This window comes from Colossoma macropomum, unplaced genomic scaffold (assembly GCF_904425465.1).
Source record: "Colossoma macropomum unplaced genomic scaffold, Colossoma_macropomum, whole genome shotgun sequence".
Taxonomy (NCBI): Eukaryota; Metazoa; Chordata; class Actinopteri; order Characiformes; family Serrasalmidae; genus Colossoma; species Colossoma macropomum.
In genome coordinates, this window is record NW_023494798.1 from 35,134,914 (window position 1) to 35,153,732 (window position 18,819).

At 39.4% G+C, this 18,819-nt stretch overlaps 1 protein-coding gene across 1 annotated transcript; it reads left to right on the forward strand.

Moving 5' to 3' along the window:
- Positions 1-15,633, forward strand: LOC118817987 (actin, alpha cardiac muscle 1-like). The gene is made up of 9 exons (XM_036585062.1): positions 1-127; positions 2,138-2,291; positions 4,079-4,207; positions 5,047-5,157; positions 5,445-5,529; positions 6,682-6,843; positions 11,102-11,293; positions 14,145-14,326; positions 14,918-15,633. Exons 2-9 carry the CDS (start codon positions 2,163-2,165, stop codon positions 15,059-15,061), a joined length of 1,134 nt encoding a protein of 377 aa, XP_036440955.1. The 5' UTR covers positions 1-127; positions 2,138-2,162; the 3' UTR covers positions 15,062-15,633.
- Positions 15,634-18,819: the final 3,186 nt, after the last annotated feature.

Genomic DNA, 18,819 nt, shown 5'->3' on the forward strand with positions numbered 1-18,819 from the left:
GTGGAGGGGTGGAGAGAGGGGTGAGGGTTCGATTGAGGTGGACGTATAAATGGGCAGGGCAGGTGAAGGCCAAGTCCACTCTCTAAAGGGAGCAACGGCACTGCAGCCTCTTCTCCTCTCTCTCTGGGTGAGTCCTACTCTGTTCATACAGCTACGTTTGCCCTTCTTTTTCAGTTGTTTCTTTGTATATTGTTAGACATTGTTTTATATTATATAAAATAGTTGTATTATTATATTATTATCATTATTATTATGTTTGTATTATTTATATATTATACATTTTTGTACGGAATTGTTTCATTATTTTTTATTTTATTGAAGAAAGTGAAGAAAAAAATCAATAAAATCTCCAGATATCATTAAACAATCTAGTGTCACTAATATAATCTGTAATCCAAGACAAAAAGGAATATTTAATAAATCAGGTTTATATATTTAATATATAAACCTAAATTATTGAAGTTGCATTTGTTGATTTCAGTGTGAATCCTAAGAACTCAATTTTTTTGTAGTATAATAATATTAATATCATTAATTTCATAGTTGTATAGTAAAATATATTTACTTTGGATTTGCGCTTCAATTTCAACTGTTTTGAAGAGACAGGATGAAAACAAAAATGATGAGATGTAATCAAAGTTCATATCCTAATTAAATATCTCCTACAAATGTGGCGTGAAAGTTTAGAACCTGCACTGTCCACACAGCTTCCCCACCTGCCTCACTGAGCCGAGTCAGAGCTGAGACTCGCCCCGTTAGACTCTCTCTCTGCCTTGTTATGGCTGAAGTAATCCAGTGAAGTGCTCCAAGGCTTTAGTGCTAATCACAAATGATCTCCCAGAATTCAGTCCATTAGGATGGGCAGCATTAGCAGTTCTGGGCAGCATTAGCAGCAGCGCTATAGAGTTACTGACTGATACACAGTTACAGCTCTGAGCTCAGTTACTGTCACTGTAACAGGTTCCTGATAGTGAGTCTGTCTGAGACTCAGTCTGATCTTTAATACAGCTTCATAGCAGTATTTATATCAGTATTATAATAGTTTTATAACAGTTTTATAATACCACACTGCAGTACCTAGACAGACATAGATAGATAGACAGACAGACAGACAGACAGACAGACAGAAAGAAAGATAGATAGACAGACAGACAGACAGACAGACAGACAGACAGAAAGAAAGATAGACAGACAGACAGACAGACAGACAGACAGAAAGAAAGATAGATAGAAAGACAGACACAGATAGAGAGACAGACAGACAAAAAAGATAGACAGAAATATAGACAGATAGATAAATAGATTGATCACAGAAAGATTGATAGATAGAGAGAGAGAGAGAGGAAGATAGATAGACAGATTGATCACAGAAAGATTGATGGACAGATAGATAGATAGACAGACAGACAGATAGATAGAGAGATAGACAGAGAGACAGGAAGATAGATAGACAGACAGATAGATAGGTAGATAGACAGACGGACAGATGGACAGATAGGTAGACAGACAGACAGACAGATAGATAGATAGATAGATAGATAGATAGATAGATAGATAGATCACAGAAAGATTGATAGACGGACAGACAGATAGATAGTTAGAAAGAAAGAAAGAGACAGAGAAAGACAGACAGACAGATAGACAGATAGAAAGATAGATACACAGACAGACAGGCAGGCAGGTAGATACAGACAGATATATAGTTGAAAGGCAGACAGATACACAGAGAGACAGACAGATATAGAAAAAGGGATTGCTGGAAAGAAAAGATGGAAGACAGCTGGGGAGAAAGAAGGCAGAAGGACAGATAATATGGTCTTTAGATCAATCCTTATCTGGGAAAGTGACTTAACAATCTTTTCTAAAGCTTGTCCAACTTAGCAACAGTTACTATGAAAGAACACATTTGTGGGCGGAGCCTAGATCCACGTCCACGTTCAAAATATCTACGTGTTCAGTCTGATAACACCAGCAGTAAACCTGTAATATTACACTGTGTTTGTTTTCCTCAGTATCTGTATATGATAATGATTTCACTTCTGTGTGTCTGTCTGTCTGTGTCTGTCTGTGTGTCTGTCTGTGTGTCTGTCTGTGTGTCTGTCTGTCTGTCTGTCTGTCTGTCTGTCTGTCTGTACAGGTGGTCCATAGCTGTGTGAGTGAGGATGTGTGACGATGAGGAGACCACCGCTCTGGTGTGTGATAACGGCTCTGGGCTGGTCAAAGCTGGGTTTGCCGGAGACGACGCCCCCAGAGCTGTGTTTCCCTCCATCGTCGGGAGACCACGACACCAGGTCTGTCTGACGGCATTAAAGCGATACTTCACTCAAATCTTCATCACACAACTTAAAGCAACCGTTCACTGAATAATCACAGTGGAGTCGATCAGCCAAGATATGTATAATGGTAATTTTAGCACTGGAGCTACAAAGCTAATGTAGCTAACAAGCATTGGAAGATTATACCCCACCAATTAGCATCACACATTTGCCTCAAAGTGTGTGTAGTTGTTCAGAGTGATTCAGAGTGGTTTGGTGTGAAATGGTTCAGATGTCTTTACAGTGGTGGTGATAGGAACCAGGGGTCGCCATGACTACAACACAAATATAGACATTTTATTTACTATCCAGAACCACCAGTGAACCTACACGAGTCTTCTGAGTTTATATGGAATGTTGATGATGGAAAATAGTGGGAAATCTGAAATACTAAGTTTTCTTTGGGGACTATTTTGCCTCACAGCGCCTGCATGTATCCCTCCACCATGAATGGAGTTTAAGTTCTCAAAACTATCATAAAACAGTGTCTCAGTCATCAGGCAGTGAATTCATAACCATTTCATGTAGGAACTTTCTGTGAGGAGCTTTTAGAGGTGGACGTCTGGTTCCTATCACCACCACTGTGAACAGTTCTGACTCGGTAAGTTTCTCTAGAATGGAGTTTCACACCAAACCACTCTGAACGACTCTGTTTACATTTCTAGAAGTGAGGCACAGAAATTCAGTTTTGTATTTGTGTTTCTTTGGTTTGTTGGGTATGTTTGGGTCCTTAGTCAGGTTTGCTATAGCCTCTGTGGTCATCAAGGTCAGTGCTTGACTTGTTAAACAGATATTTTCTGCCTTTTTTGTCAAATGTTGAATCTCAGCCCTGTGTTCAGTGGAGTCTTTATCCACAGCTGTGCTATGATCACTGTGTAATATCTTCAGGCCATCTGTGTCTCTCAGCTCTGAGTCGTCGGCGTTAGCTCTGCTCCCTCAGCGCCGCCGTTATTGGACTCAGACTAAAGCACAGTGTTTACAGGGTGAGCATAGCAGAGAACACACAGATGGGTTTGTTTAAGAGGCAGGAGGTTCAGAGAATGAGCTTTACGTCGTGAGGGTGACTGAAACTCTAGAGGAGTTTGTAAAAGAGAAAACAGTTATGGGTATAATTTATAAGAATATGTTGGTTGAAACATATACAGTACCAGTCAAACGTATAGAACCCAGCAGACTGAATGTATGGTCATGCCAATCATAAAGTCTGGTCAGATCATGTCATGTATTTCTTTAAAACATTCATACAACTGTGAGAGTTTGTGCTTCAGTTAGTTTTATAGTTATGATTTTTAACGTTTGCCTACATCAGATTCTACTTCACATGTTTAATGTTGAGTTTAACTGTTTACTGAGGGACTGAACTGGGCTGAAATATTAACTGACCATAAATACAGCACTAAAAATAATATTTCACTTTGAAACAGCTGGTTTCATGTTAATAAATTACTTAATTTAATAATAACTGAAGGGGTGTTAAAACGACCATAGAGAATACGGTTATATCTCAGATGTGCTGTAGCTCCTCCATGATTTGACCGTTTCTTAAAATAAAGTATTTGAGTAAAAAGTGTTTCACATTGTGAAACTGTAAATAGAAGACGCTGGATCCCAAATGAGCCCATAATGTTTCAGCAAGTCTTTTTGAGAGCTAGTCTTTTGTTTTATGATGCTGGGGATCTGTTACACACAGAATCCTTTGCAGAAGCTCCAAACATTCTACAATGTGGATAATACTGATTGTGTGTGGTGACTGTGTGTGTCAGGGTGTGATGGTGGGCATGGGGCAGAAGGACAGCTACGTAGGAGACGAGGCCCAGAGCAAGAGAGGCATCCTGACCCTCAAATACCCCGTAGAGCATGGCATCATCACCAACTGGGACGACATGGAGAAGGTACAGTCAGCACTGACCAGCATAAAACTGACCAACAGGGGCATAAAAAGCATCACAGTACATTAATCTGTAGATCGATAGATAAATAGACAGACAGACAGACAGACAGGTAATTGGATAGATAGACAGACAGACATGTAGACAGTCAATCAGGTAGATGGATAGACAGACAGACATACAGGTAGATAGATCAATAGATAGACAGACAAACAAACAAGTAGATAGATAGGTAGATAGATAGATCAATAGATAGGTAGACAGACTTACAGACAGGTAGACAGACAGACAAACAAGTAGGTAGATAGATAGATAGACAGACAGACAAACAGATAGATTGATAGACAGACAGGTAGATAGATAGATCAATAGATAAACAGACAAACAGATTGGTAGACAGACTTACAGACAGTTAGACAGACAAACAAGTAGATAGATAGATAGATAGATAGGTAGATAAATAGACAGACAGACACAGATGGACAGACAGACAAGTAGATAGATAGGTGAAAAGGTAGATAAATAGACAGACACACAGGTAGATAGAGACAGACAGACAGATAGATAGACAGATAGATAGATAGACAGACAGACAGACAGATAGAGAGATAGATAGACAGACAGACAGACAGATAGATAGATAGATAGATAGATAGATAGGAAAGGCAGATAAATAGACAGACAGACAGAAACACAAGTAGATTCAACAGCACTGATAATGAATTATAATCAATCATAATCATATTTAATAAAGTATGTAATCATCTTCTGTCCAAAACAAAGGTGTATCCAGTGTTTTGCTCAGTTTGGTCTGTTTCTGATTTGCTGGTTTTCTCTCTCAGATTTGGCATCACACGTTCTATAACGAGCTGCGTGTGGCTCCTGAGGAGCATCCGGTCCTCCTCACTGAGGCTCCTCTCAACCCTAAAGCCAACAGGGAGAAGATGACCCAGGTCAGTGTGTTAATGAATCCCCCCAGTTGCCCCTCGTTACCCCAATGCAGTCGGCATGTTTGATATCTGAAGTTTGCTACTTTAGTTCTCTAATGTAGTTCAGAAGTACTGGAAGCTTAGAACCCCCCAGTGAGCAGTGATGCCTGGAGCACCACACACTCAGAGCATGAGTTGTTAAGTAATAACTGATAGACTTGATTCAGTGGGTTCAGGAAATCCCTATAGAAATGAAAGAGAACTGAACTGAATGTTGAATGGTAATGTTCTGCTGTCTCACCTGTCTTCAGATCATGTTTGAAACCTTTAACGTTCCGGCGATGTACGTGGCCATCCAGGCTGTGCTGTCCCTCTACGCTTCTGGCCGTACTACTGGTGAGATGTCACATTGTTTGTAATGCACAAATCCTCATTCAAGAGCTGGCAAAGTTTTCTTTTTATCGTTTTGTCGTTGCTTTATGTATTATTTTTTCCTCTTAATAAATATGTTTAGTAATATTCTACTAAATTGTATTGCCAGTTTTATTGTCAGTCATTTATCTACAGGTTTTGTCTTAGCCTTGGTTTTAATCTTCCAGTGAAGCACTGGGTAGACTTGCTTTAGAAGTGCTACAGTGGTCGGTGATTTATTGGTTGCCTCAAATTGCAGGACATTCACTTTTCTGGTACTTTTGGATTTGAGAACAGCCTTTTATAAGGTTGACTAAGGTATTTTAATGAACAGGCTTGCAAATACTGCTGATTTAGACAGACTAGTTCTTGTCAGTCTTGCCAGACTGCCTTCACTTGGTCAGTGTCCATGAGAAGCTTTCCAAGCCCAGAAGAATGTGGTGTCCCACAAGGCTCTGTTTTAGGGCCCTTACCGTTCTCCCTTTATTCACAGCCTTCACTGTAAAAATTTAAACAGGATGAGTTATATGAACTTTTGTTCATCTAAACTAAAATTTTGCGTTTGTATGGAGTAATCTAAAGTATTTGAGTTAGATAAAATGTTTAAATTGCTTGTTACCACATGAAACTAATAATAATAATAATTTTGTGGTTGAACTGACCATTTTTAGTGTCATTCAGAATGCAGCAGCAGCCCGTGTGCTCACCAGGAAATGAAAGTTTGATCATATTACTCTGGTCTTATTCAGTTTACACTCGCTTCCAGTTAAGTTCCACATTCAGTAAAACGTCTTGTTTATGACATTTAATGTTCTTAATGGCCGAGATCGGGCATATCTCACTGACCTCTTGAAGCGTTATAGCCGTCCAGACCACTCAGTCTCACTGCAAACTCCTAGGATCTCTTACAGCTCAGTTGGTGGAAGATCTTTTTCTTAAAGAGCTCCTAAAGTCTGGAAGAGCATTAGAGAAGATTAGGAACACAAGCTTGGTAGATGTTTTTAAAAACCAGATTAAAGCCATATTTGTACTGTGACTCATCTCCTCCTGTTTGTAAGTGTACTGTCATTTAGATTGTATTATTATTCATTTTCTTCATATTATAATTTTTACATTATAATTTGTACGTGTGTGTAGGTATCGTGCTGGACGCTGGTGATGGTGTGACCCATAACGTTCCTGTATATGAGGGTTATGCTCTGCCCCACGCTATAATGAGGCTGGACCTTGCCGGCCGTGATCTGACTGACTACCTGATGAAGATCCTGACTGAGAGAGGCTACAGCTTCGTCACCACCGGTGAGGATGAAGGCTCAGTCATAATCCTGCATACGTGTGTTCACCACACACAGACATTCAGCTTTTTGTGCATAACATTAACATGTACACCAGGGGGCAGTGTTGCATTTACCAAACCAGAAAACACACAATGATGTTGCTATTTCTATAATACTTTTAAGAGGTGTAATATAAACGTTTGCATTGATGAACCTCGTTGGCCAGTCAGTCTTCTAACTGCTCCGGGTTGCTGTGTTGCTTTTTGTTTTGGGTATTTTGTTTAGTTTGTTATTAGCAGGTTTTCTAAGCCGAGGTAAACTAGGCTTGTTAATTATGGCAAAAAAATACCTAATACAATGGAGTAGACCCTGAAACGAGGCTGGGAGGACTCAGATGTGTCAAACTATCATGGGTAGCGGGTTGACTGGACAGCTAATAGTTATGGTTTCTTACTCTAATCATTCTGACTGATTTACTGCCACTGCTGTTCTCACTGCAGGTTTGTTCTGAGCAGTTCTGTCTAAACTTTTCCTTTGCTTGATGGATAAAGGAATGTTTAGACACTGAGAGGCATTTCAGTTTAAAACTGCAGTGAATTCAATTAAAATAGCGTGTGAGTATAGCCATGTTATTTACTATTTTATTTACTATTTAAAGCCACTGGTGCAGTGAACCTACGCATCTTCTGAGGTTTCATAATATTGATGATGATAAAATAGTAAAATTAAGATTGTTTTGGCCGTCAAAGGATGGTTGCTAAAAATGTACATATCTGAGTTGCAAACAAGCTATCAGTCAGATATCAGTTATTGTACAGAAATCAATTACTCTAATTACAGACAAAAAGATGATTGTTTTGTTTATTGATTGTCTGTAACAACAAAAAGAAAGAAGCACTAACCTGCCCTGGAATCTTTTTCAACTTGTCTTTACCATACTATGATAGTTTGTTGACTTGTGCCTAACCAATCAGCGCTCAGTAGCAGTAATGCACACCAATCAGCGCTCAGTAGCAGTAATGCACACCAATCAGCACTCAGTAGCAGTAATGCACACCAATCGGCGCTCAGTAGCAGTAATGCACACCAATCGGCACTCAGTAGCAGGATTGCACACAATCAGCACTCCGTAGCAGTAATGCACATCAATCAGCACTCAGTCGCAGTCAGTTAATGCACACCAATCAGCACTCAGTAGCAGTAATGCACACCAATCAGCACTCAGTAGCAGTAATGCACACCAATCAGCACTCAGTAGCAGTAATGCACACCAATCAGCACTCAGTAGCAGTAATGTTAACCAATCAGCACTCAGTAGCAGTAATGTGAGCGTCCTGCTGCCCAAAACCCGTTTGCTGTAGAAAAAAACATACAGGTGAGTTTTCTTTGTTTTTTAGTGAAATCCATCCTTCTACTGTCTAAAACTAAAGGGAAGTTCTGGCCGAGTGATTAGAAACTATTTTAACTTTTCGTTATTAGCCGTTGAGCTCCATTCACCCCCATTCATTGAGGACTCGCTCGTGGGCGCCCTCTGGCGTATTGCAGTCATAATTTTAAAATAACAGGGAAAACAGGAAACGGCCAGACTCCTCATTAACCGGCTCTGGAGCTGCTCCCTATGTAGATATGAAGGGTTCATTCTAAGCTAAGGAAAGCACAGCGATTCGACACTAACGAAGACAGGGTTTTGTGTACTGTAGTGACCTGCTTCAGGCTGGCGCTGACCTCTAGATGCTTGTGTGGTGTGGCCTGATCCACTCGTACCAGTGCAACACACACTAACACACCACCACCACGTCAGTGTTACTGCAGTGCTGAGAATGACCCACCACCCAAATAGTACCTGCTCTGTGAGGGTCCATGGGGGTCCTGACCACTGAAGAACAGGGTAAAAGGGGGCTAACAAAGTATCAGAGAAACAGATGGACTACAGTCTGTAACTGTAGAACTACAAAGTGCACCTATATAGTAAGTGGAGCTGATAAAATGGACAATGAGCATAGAAACAAGGAGGTGGTCAGAATGTTATGCCTGATCGGTGTACCTGTTAATAATATTATTTGTTTTTATGTTTTCAAATTGATATTTATTGTAGGTGTTCTTTACACAGTTTACATTTGAATTGCTGTATGTTAGCTGTAGTCCCCCCCCACATGTTGTCTGTCTCAGTGATCAGACAGCATATTCATAACCATTTTATCTAATAGCTTCCTGTGAGGCAGCTTTTAGAGACTTTTCCTACGTCTGGTTCCAGTAGCCTGCATACATTTGAATGGTTTCATTATGCAGACATTTCGAAAACTTTATGCAATTCCCCTTTCAATTACATTGAAGAAAGCTCGCGGTCACACATTGACTCTGACCGTGTTAACGCCTGCTCGGAGCAGGCGTTAACACGGTCAGAGTCAATGTGTGACCGCGAGCTTTCTTTGTACAACAAACGACGAGTCCATGTGTTGTGATTATTTTAGTGGCGTGTTTTTGAGAGCTCAGTCCCGAAATAGAGGCTCGCGGCGCTCCTCAAAGAGGTTTGGGAGGGCTGCTGTCAGGTGGCTGAGGAATTTTAATCCCCTTTTGCAGCAGCGCAGGGTGGGAGCGGAGTATGTGCGCCCTCATTGGCCACCGTGCATGGTAAAAATAGCACAACCTAGTGGAACCATGCAAGCACTGCAGCTGCGCACTGCTGTGGGGGGAATGTGGAACGACCTTGGCAACCAGACATGCAAACCACAGTGTGTCTATGTACAGTTCTAACTGAAGGCTTGGATGCACTTAGTTATAGAGAGTTTTCATTTATTTTATTATATTTTAATTTATTTATTCACTGAGGCGGCTACAGCACCACGATTACCTTCTGTGTTTTGAATACATTCATTATTTTTTCAACCATTGTTGTCAGTTAAATGTGTGTATTGTCATTTCTCGCCACGATATAGCACATTTTGATCTATTTTGCATATTGGGCAATAAATTCAAAGGAAAAATTGGCTAATAATTTTACTTGATGTCACTACATCATATACATCATATTCTGTTTAAAATTTCAGACGCTTCTAATGCCTTCCTGCTTACCTGCTTTAAGATGAAAAATATACATTCAATCATTTTAGTCCAATCTTTTTACTTCCACTGTAAAAATCAAGCATTAATACATCATGATACATCGATCCAAAGGTGATGATTCACCTGCATCAGTTTTTAATTGTTACAACCACTTATTCTAATATTATTCATCATATATTTGATTTGTATGTTATATACAATCATATCTTCTTCAATGTGGATATGAATATCATTATTAACCATGAACTATTCATTAAAATAAATTTTTTTTTGAGATTTAAGATAAAATTTGAGATTTGATCTCCACTTCTGAAATACGATGAATGCTGGATATTAATGTTATTAGAACTTTGTTCTTGATGTTCTCCAGGGTTCTCAGTCAGTTTAGAATCTTGTACAGCTCTGTTCTTCATTCTGGGCTCATCTAACATTTCAACATTTCTATTTACAGTCATTTATACAGTCACCTGAACCCAGACTGGGTTTATATTATTGAAAACGGTGATTCCAAACCTTTGAATGCTAATATTTTTATATATTAGTCAATAAAGTATGTGCTTATCTTTGGGCCAAAATAAAATTCTTGGGCAATTTCAGAAATAAATATCACCAAATGAATCTCTTATTGTTTTTATTGCTTATATTTTGTTTACCTTCCACTAACTTTTAAATGAGGTAACACTTTATTTGGATGGTCCACTGTAGATGCTTTGTAAATGCTCAGTATATCTTTAAGTAATGTTCAACTAAATCTCCATTAAATGCAACTGAACTTTAAGTTCAGTATGAAAGATATTATTAAATCTATTCCTAACCTTAAACCTAACCCTAACCCTAACCTCAAGGCAAAACCTACACCTACTCGTAAACTTAACCCTAACCATAATGTTGTTGATAATCTGCTATCACCAGAAAGTTTGTTAATGATTTGAGCATCTGTAGAGCGTCAATAGGGGGCCATCCAAATAAAGTGTGACCTTAAATGATTTCTCCTTTACATTACATTTGCATTACATTTCACAAATCATTCAGAATTTTATCAAAATTAAACTGAATCGGGGTGAAATTTGATATTTGTAGTTCCATGATGCACTAAATCTTTTCCTGAAGAGTTGTGATCTAATCTTGTGGTCTAATCTTGTGGTGTCTAATCTTTGTGGTGTCTGAGATGATATTTGTCTGATGAATCTGACCGCTGGTGTTTCTCTGTGTTCCAGCTGAGCGTGAGATCGTGAGGGACATTAAGGAAAAGCTGTGTTACGTGGCTCTGGACTTTGAGAATGAAATGGCCACCGCAGCTTCATCCTCTTCCCTGGAGAAGTCCTACGAGCTGCCCGATGGTCAGGTCATCACCATCGGCAATGAGCGTTTCCGCTGCCCAGAGACCCTCTTCCAGCCCTCCTTCATTGGTCAGTTCTAACTATAAATCATATCAGCACGTTTTGTGTTGGCTTAGCCACACGTCACTCACCCAGTAAACATGTGGATAATAGTTTAATGTTCAAACTGTAGGAATCCATTGTTTGCTGTGTATGTATAGATGTGTTGAGCTTCTTGGAGGTGTGAAGGTTTAATATGGAGGTATTTAATATGGAGGTGTGAAGGTTTAATATGGAGGTATTTAATATGGAGGTGTGAAGGTTTAATATGGAGGTATTTAATACGGAGGTGTGAAGGTTTAACATGGAGGTGTTTAATACGGAGGTGTGAAGGTTTAACATGGAGGTGTTTAATACGGAGGTGTGAAGGTTTAACATGGAGGTATTTAATACGGAGGTGTGAAGGTTTAACATGGAGGTGTTTAATACGGAGGTGTGAAGGTTTAACATGGAGGTATTTAATACAGAGATGTGAAGGTTTAATATGGAGGTATTTAATATGGAGGTGTGAAGGTTTAACATGGAGGTATTTAATACGGAGGTGTGAAGGTTTAACATGGAGGTATTTAATATGGAGGTGTGAAGGTTTAACATGGAGGTATTTAATACAGAGATGTGAAGGTTTAATATGGAGGTATTTAATATGGAGGTGTGAAGGTTTAACATGGAGGTATTTAATATGGAGGTGTGAAGGTTTAACATGGAGGTATTTAATACAGAGATGTGAAGGTTTAACATGGAGGTATTTAATACGGAGGTGTGAAGGTTTAACATGGAGGTATTTAATACAGAGGTGTGAAGGTTTAACATGGAGGTATTTAATACGGAGATGTGAAGGTTTAATATGGAGGTATTTAATACGGAGGTGTGAAGGTTTAACATGGAGGTGTTTAATACGGAGGTGTGAAGGTTTAACATGGAGGTATTTAATACGGAGGTGTGAAGGTTTAACATGGAGGTATTTAAAACGGAGGTGTGAAGGTTTAACATGGAGGTATTTAATACGGAGGTGTGAAGGTTTAACATGGAGGTGTTTAATACGGAGGTGTGAAGGTTTAACATGGAGGTATTTAATACGGAGGTGTGAAGGTTTAACATGGAGGTATTTAATACGGAGGTGTGAAGGTTTAACATGGAGGTATTTAATACGGAGGTGTGAAGGTTTAACATGGAGGTATTTAATACGGAGGTGTGAAGGTTTAATATGGAGGTATTTAATACGGAGGTGTGAAGGTTTAACATGGAGGTATTTAATACAGAGGTGTGAAGGTTTAACATGGAGGTATTTAATATGGAGGTGTGAAGGTTTAACATGGAGGTATTTAATACAGAGATGTGAAGGTTTAACATGGAGGTGTTTAATACGGAGGTGTGAAGGTTTAACATGGAGGTATTTAATACGGAGGTGTGAAGGTTTAACATGGAGGTGTTTAATACGGAGGTGTGAAGGTTTAACATGGAGGTGTTTAATACGGAGGTGTGAAGGTTTAACATGGAGGTGTTTAATACGGAGGTGTGAAGGTTTAACATGGAGGTGTTTAATATGGAGGTGTGAAGGTTTAACATGGAGGTGTTTAATACGGAGGTGTGAAGGTTTAACATGGAGGTATTTAATACGGAGGTGTGAAGGTTTAATATGAAGGTATTTAATATGGAGGTGTGAAGGTTTAACATGGAGGTATTTAATATGGAGGTGTGAAGGTTTAACATGGAGGTATTTAATACGGAGGTGTGAAGGTTTAATATGGAGGTATTTAATACGGAGGTGTGAAGGTTTAACATGGAGGTATTTAATACGGAGGTGTGAAGGTTTAATATGGAGGTATTTAATATGGAGGTGTGAAGGTTTAACATGGAGGTATTTAATACGGAGGTGTGAAGGTTTAACATGGAGGTATTTAATACGGAGGTGTGAGGTTTAATATGGAGGTATTTAATAGGAGGTGTGAAGGTTTAACATGGAGGTATTTAATACGGAGGTGTGAAGGTTTAACATGGAGGTATTTAATACGGAGGTGTGAAGGTTTAATATGGAGGTATTTAATACGGAGGTGTGAGGTTTAACTGGAGGTTTTAATACGGAGGTGTGAGTTTATATGGAGGTATTTAATACGGAGGTGTGAAGGTTTAACATGGAGGTATTTAATACGGAGGTGTGAAGGTTTAATATGGAGGTATTTAATACGGAGATGTGAAGGTTTAATATGGAGGTATTTAATGGAGTGTGAAGGTTTAACATGGAGGTATTTAATACGGAGGTGTGAAGGTTTAGACCCTATTTTTGACTTCAACCCTGTAGATGTTGTTTTTGTTTCACAGGTTTCAGGCTACTATGACGTTGGTGTGTCACATGTTCACAACTTGTTAGTAATATAACCATGGAAATTGATGTAGCGTAACCATAGAAATTAGTCTAGCGTAACCATGGAAATGGGTGTAGAGCAGGGTAGCATAAGCATGGAAATGGGTATAGTACAGCTATGGAAATGAGTGTAGAGTAACAATGGAATGGGTGTAGCGTAACCATGGAAATGATGTAGCATAACCATGGAAACGAGTGTAGCATAACCATGGAAATGGTTGTAGAGTAACCATGGAAATTAATATACAGTATCCATGAAAATGGGTGTAGCGTAACCATGGAAATGAGTGTAGAAAAACCATGGAATGGGTGTAGTGTAACCATGGAAATGGTGTAGCATAACCATGGAAACGGGTGTAGAGTCACCATGGAAATGAGTACAGTGTAACCATGGAAATGAGTGTAGTATACCTGTGAAGGAGGACTAATTTGAAATCAATCACATAATTAGTTACTCTGGGTTCCTAAGAGTAACTATGAGGTCGTGTATGAGAACGTTCTCCTCACTCCTCTCCTCAGGTATGGAGTCTGCTGGCATCCATGAGACCACATACAACGGCATCATGAAGTGTGATATCGACATCCGTAAGGACCTTTACGCCAATAACGTCCTCTCTGGAGGTACCACCATGTACCCGGGTATCGGAGACAGGATGCAGAAGGAGATCACAGCTCTGGCCCCCAGCACCATGAAGATCAAGGTAACAGGCAGCATGACCCACCTGCACCTACAGAACGAGGGTCCTTTAGTTACAGCAGCAGAGAATCACATTTACCTGATCAGCCAGGACAGGTGTGGGTCTAACTGCATGGCATAATGTCACTGTGGCACCGTGAGGCACAAAGAAAGCAGACAGAAAGGGGGAGAGATAAAAGAAAGAAACAGAAAAAAGCAAACAAGAAAGAGGGAGGAGAAAGAAAAAAGGAGAGAGAGAGGAGAGACAAAGAGAAACAGCTAGAGAGAGAAAAAAGAAGGGGAAAAAATTGAAAGAGAGAAAGAAAAGTAAGGGAGGAAGAAGAGAATAAAAAAGCCTCAAGAGACAAACTTTAGACACACTTTGGAATAATATCAAATAAATGCCAAGGACTAATATCTCTCTCTCTCTCTCTCTCTCTCTCTCTCTCCATCTCTCTCTCTCTCTCTCTCTCTCTCTCTCTCTCTCTCTCTCTCTCTCTTTTTTCTCTCCCCCTCCCTCCCCCTCCTTCTTTCTTTCCCCCTCTCTCCCTTTTTCCCTTCCTCTCTCTCTCTCTCTCTCTCTCCCCCTCTCTCCCTCCCTCCCTCTCTGCTGTAGATGATTGCCCCTCCTGAGCGTAAGTACTCAGTCTGGATCGGCGGCTCTATTCTGGCCTCTCTCTCCACCTTCCAGCAGATGTGGATCAGTAAGGATGAGTACGACGAGGCTGGACCTTCCATCGTCCACCGAAAGTGCTTCTAAACACACACACACACACACACACACACACACACACACACACACACACCTCTCATCTCTCCCCTGAAGATCTGAAGCTCTGTAGACACTCAGTGGGCGGGTTAGTGAAATCTAGGTTGCTCACGCTTAAAAACCAGTTCTTCAAGCGTTCTTTAGTAAAGACAACGGTTCTGTATAGAACCATGAACACTCAGGGACCATTTGCATGCTTAAATGGCATATAGCACCATAAAGGGTTCTCCTATTATTACAAGCTTGAAATCATAACAATAGAAGAATACTTTTTGGTGCTACACAGAACCTTTTTCAAAAGGGTTCTGTGTAGAAACATCTTTACAGCACATCCTCCCATCAATCTGAAGAGCCATTTAAGCATGCAAAGCGTTCTTTGAGTGTTCTATACAGAACCATTCTACTGAAGAGCCCTTAGTTCTACAGTGCGGCTCTGGCTGAGTCTGTGTCTGTAAGGAAGACTGAGGTTGGGCTTGTTCTGATGGAGAGTTCACTGTTTATTCACTCATGTTCTTATTTGGCTTTTGATTCCGAATACAATAAACTTTCATACCATCCACACTGACTGTGACGCGCCTTTGTGTTCTCGGCAACAAACGAACATCTCATGATTTTTGACTTAAAGAGCCCGTATCATGGAAAACATATAATATATGAGTATATATGAAATATATGAGTATACAAACATAATTAAAGTTTGTACCATGTGTGACACATACAACTGATACATTTACTCTGACGTGGTGGTGGTGTGTTAGTGTGTGTTGCGCTGGTCGGAGTGGATCAGACACAGCAGTGCTGCTGGAGTTTTTAAACACCTCAGTGTCGCTGCTGGACTGAGAATAGTCCACCAACCAAAAATATCCAGCCAACAGCGTCCTGTGACCACTGATGAAGGACCAGAGGATGACCAGCACAAACTGTGCAGCAGCAGATGAGCTATCGTCTCTGACTTTACATCTACAAGGTGGACTGTCAAGGTAGGAGTGTCTAATAGAGTGGACAGTGAGTGGACACAGTGTTTAAAAATTCCAGCAGCACTGCTGTGTCTGATCCACTCAGACCAGCACAACACACACTAACACACCACCACCACATCAGTGTTACTGCAGTGCTGAGAATGATCCACCACCCAAATAGTACCTGCTCTGTGAGGGTCCATGGGGGCTAACAAAGTATCAGAGAAACAGATGGACTACAGTCTGTAACTGTAGAACTACAAAGTGCACCTATATAGTAAGTGGAGCTGATAAAATGGACAATGAGTGTAGAAACAAGAAAGTGGTCAGAATGTTATGCCTGGTGTATATTTACTATTTTTAAACCATATAATGGTGAATCTGTGCCTCTGTATTTTATGTTATGGTAGTTAAACACACTTTACATGCAAGGTTGCACGTTTTGTAATTTTAAGGAATTTATCACTGGTGCTATAAAAAGTTACAAATTACATTTTTTTAGCACTGATATAAAACTGCATAAATTGCTTCTAAAAAGTAGAAATTCTCAATAAGTGAAACAAACTGTCAATTTGAGTGTGAAAAAAACAGAAGCAGCATGTAAAATGTTTACATTTTAATATACAGATCATCCATTTTCTCCACAATAATTAAGATTTCCACAAGAGGGCGCTATTAGAACTAGAAAATATTGGAACTTTTACTTTGAAGAAACCTACACCAGCAGGAACTCACAAACAACTGGAGTCATAAACGTCAAAACGGGATGCAAAAAACAGGGTTTTGTGTACTGTAGTGACCTGCTTCAGGCTGGCGTTGACAGCAGCACTGCTGGGTCTGATCCACTCATACCAGCGCAACACACACTAACACACCACCACCACGTCAGTGTTACTGCAGTGCTGAGAATGACCCACCACACAAATAGTACCTGCTCTGTGAGGGTCCATGGGGGTCCTGACCACTGAAGAACAGGGTAACAAAGTATGCAGAGAAACAGATGGACTACAGTCTGTAACTGTAGAATTACAGAGTGAAACTATATGGTCAGTGGAGCTGATAAAGTGGACAGTGAGTGTATATAAAGACTGATTTTGACTGTCTAGCAGAAGACTGCGAAGAGAATAGAAACCGAAGGAATATATTAATTAATACATTCATTAATATATTCATTAATTATATTTATATTCTGATACTTATAAACTCACTATTATGTAGTTTACTTCACACATTCACATTCTGTTGTTGTTTCCTCACAGTGCTTTAAATAAGTGTACAAATTCACGACAGTCCAACTCTTAAGGCTACACACTTCAGAAAGATGGTTCTTCAAGGGTTCTTTAGTGAGGTGAATGGTTCTATTTAGACCCATTAGATCTGTATAGAATCATTTCATGCTTGAAGGGTTCTTTGCATGGTGAAATGGTTCATCAGATTGATGGAGAATGAGAATATGTTGCATATGGTTCTATATAGTACCTTTTTGAAAATGGTTCTATGTAGCACTGAAAAGCGTTCCGCTATTTTTACAATATCAAGCCTGAAGAACCATTTTACAGTCCAAAGAACCACATAAGCATCTTTCTAATGTGTAGAATAAGCTGCTGTAGTTCATGTTCATGGCCATTAGGTGGCAGCATCACATTATTATTATTTTACTCACCTCTGATACAGAACCTCAGTGAATCATCACTATTTCAAATCATTTACCAGATATACTTTAGAATACATTTATTTTAAAAAGTATGGGGAAATATTACACACAGAAATGTTCCATACAGAAATAACTATGTAAATGTGTTTATTAAATCCATCTGAAAATGTATGAAAATATCCAGAATCCTGTCTGATGCTCTTCACTGTCTGATACCTTTAGAGATGAATTTGTGTTCCAGTATCTTCATTTTAAATCTGATCTAATGATCCTTTAACAGACAGAAGCGAGTGTTGTGGGTATTGATACTCTGTGAAAATGCAGTTATGATATGATATCTTGTTTGTGTGAAATACATTGTGTGTGAGAGTCTGACTGCAGACGTACATGGTTAATGTAAAGTACAGTGCAGATCACAGAAGTCAGTACGTTTAGTTACATCTGGAACCTTCATTACACTCAACTGAACACAGACAATAACACACAGATAAATGCATTGTATTTTATATATATTGCAAAAATATATTTGACAACTGGGTCGTTCTCCATTTGGAGCGGGAATTCAGGTGGAAACATTTAAAAAATCAGCTTCTTTCAAGATCAAAATCAACATCTATTATCGTATATGTCAAAAGGAGCTGAATTCCAGACATATTTTACAGTCACTGGTGTTGTATGAATATGGTGTAACTCCAGTGACGGTGACTCCAGTGACATTCAGGTTAAAACTGAGGATTTAGTAAACTGGCTGACTCACTGGCTGATCAGGTGACCTTGTGCAGCCATTTGAATTCAGTAATAAAGATTATATTTGGCATTATTTTGACAAAATTTTAATTACTCAGCCATTAAAGTCCATAACATGAGTGACACATGGAAGTTATGAGCTGCCTGATAAACAGAATTATTAATAAATTAATGAATATAGTGAGCGAGTGTGACTCGCCTTCTCATGCCTTAAGCTGCTTCCTCTCTGATGAGCCTCGACCCAAAGAAGCAGTTTAATAGAGCTGAAAATACTGTTAAAATGTAAAATAAGAGTGCTGATAACACCAGTGACCAAAATCTCTGAGAGATTAATTTTTTAAATAAAATACATATTTTTTAAATGTAGTATAACTTTAATGATATAAAAA

What these genes read in the sequence shown, in the direction of transcription:
- LOC118817987 (XM_036585062.1), top strand. Translation starts at nt 2,163, where the DNA reads ATGTGTGACGATGAGGAGACCACCGCTCTGGTGTGTGATAACGGCTCT. An exon ending in CTACAGCTTCGTCACCACCG is followed by an intron (nt 6,844 to 11,101) that starts GTGAGGATGAAG and finishes TCTGTGTTCCAG; the next exon opens with CTGAGCGTGAGATCGTGAGG. An exon ending in CTTCCAGCCCTCCTTCATTG is followed by an intron (nt 11,294 to 14,144) that starts GTCAGTTCTAAC and finishes TCCTCTCCTCAG; the next exon opens with GTATGGAGTCTGCTGGCATC.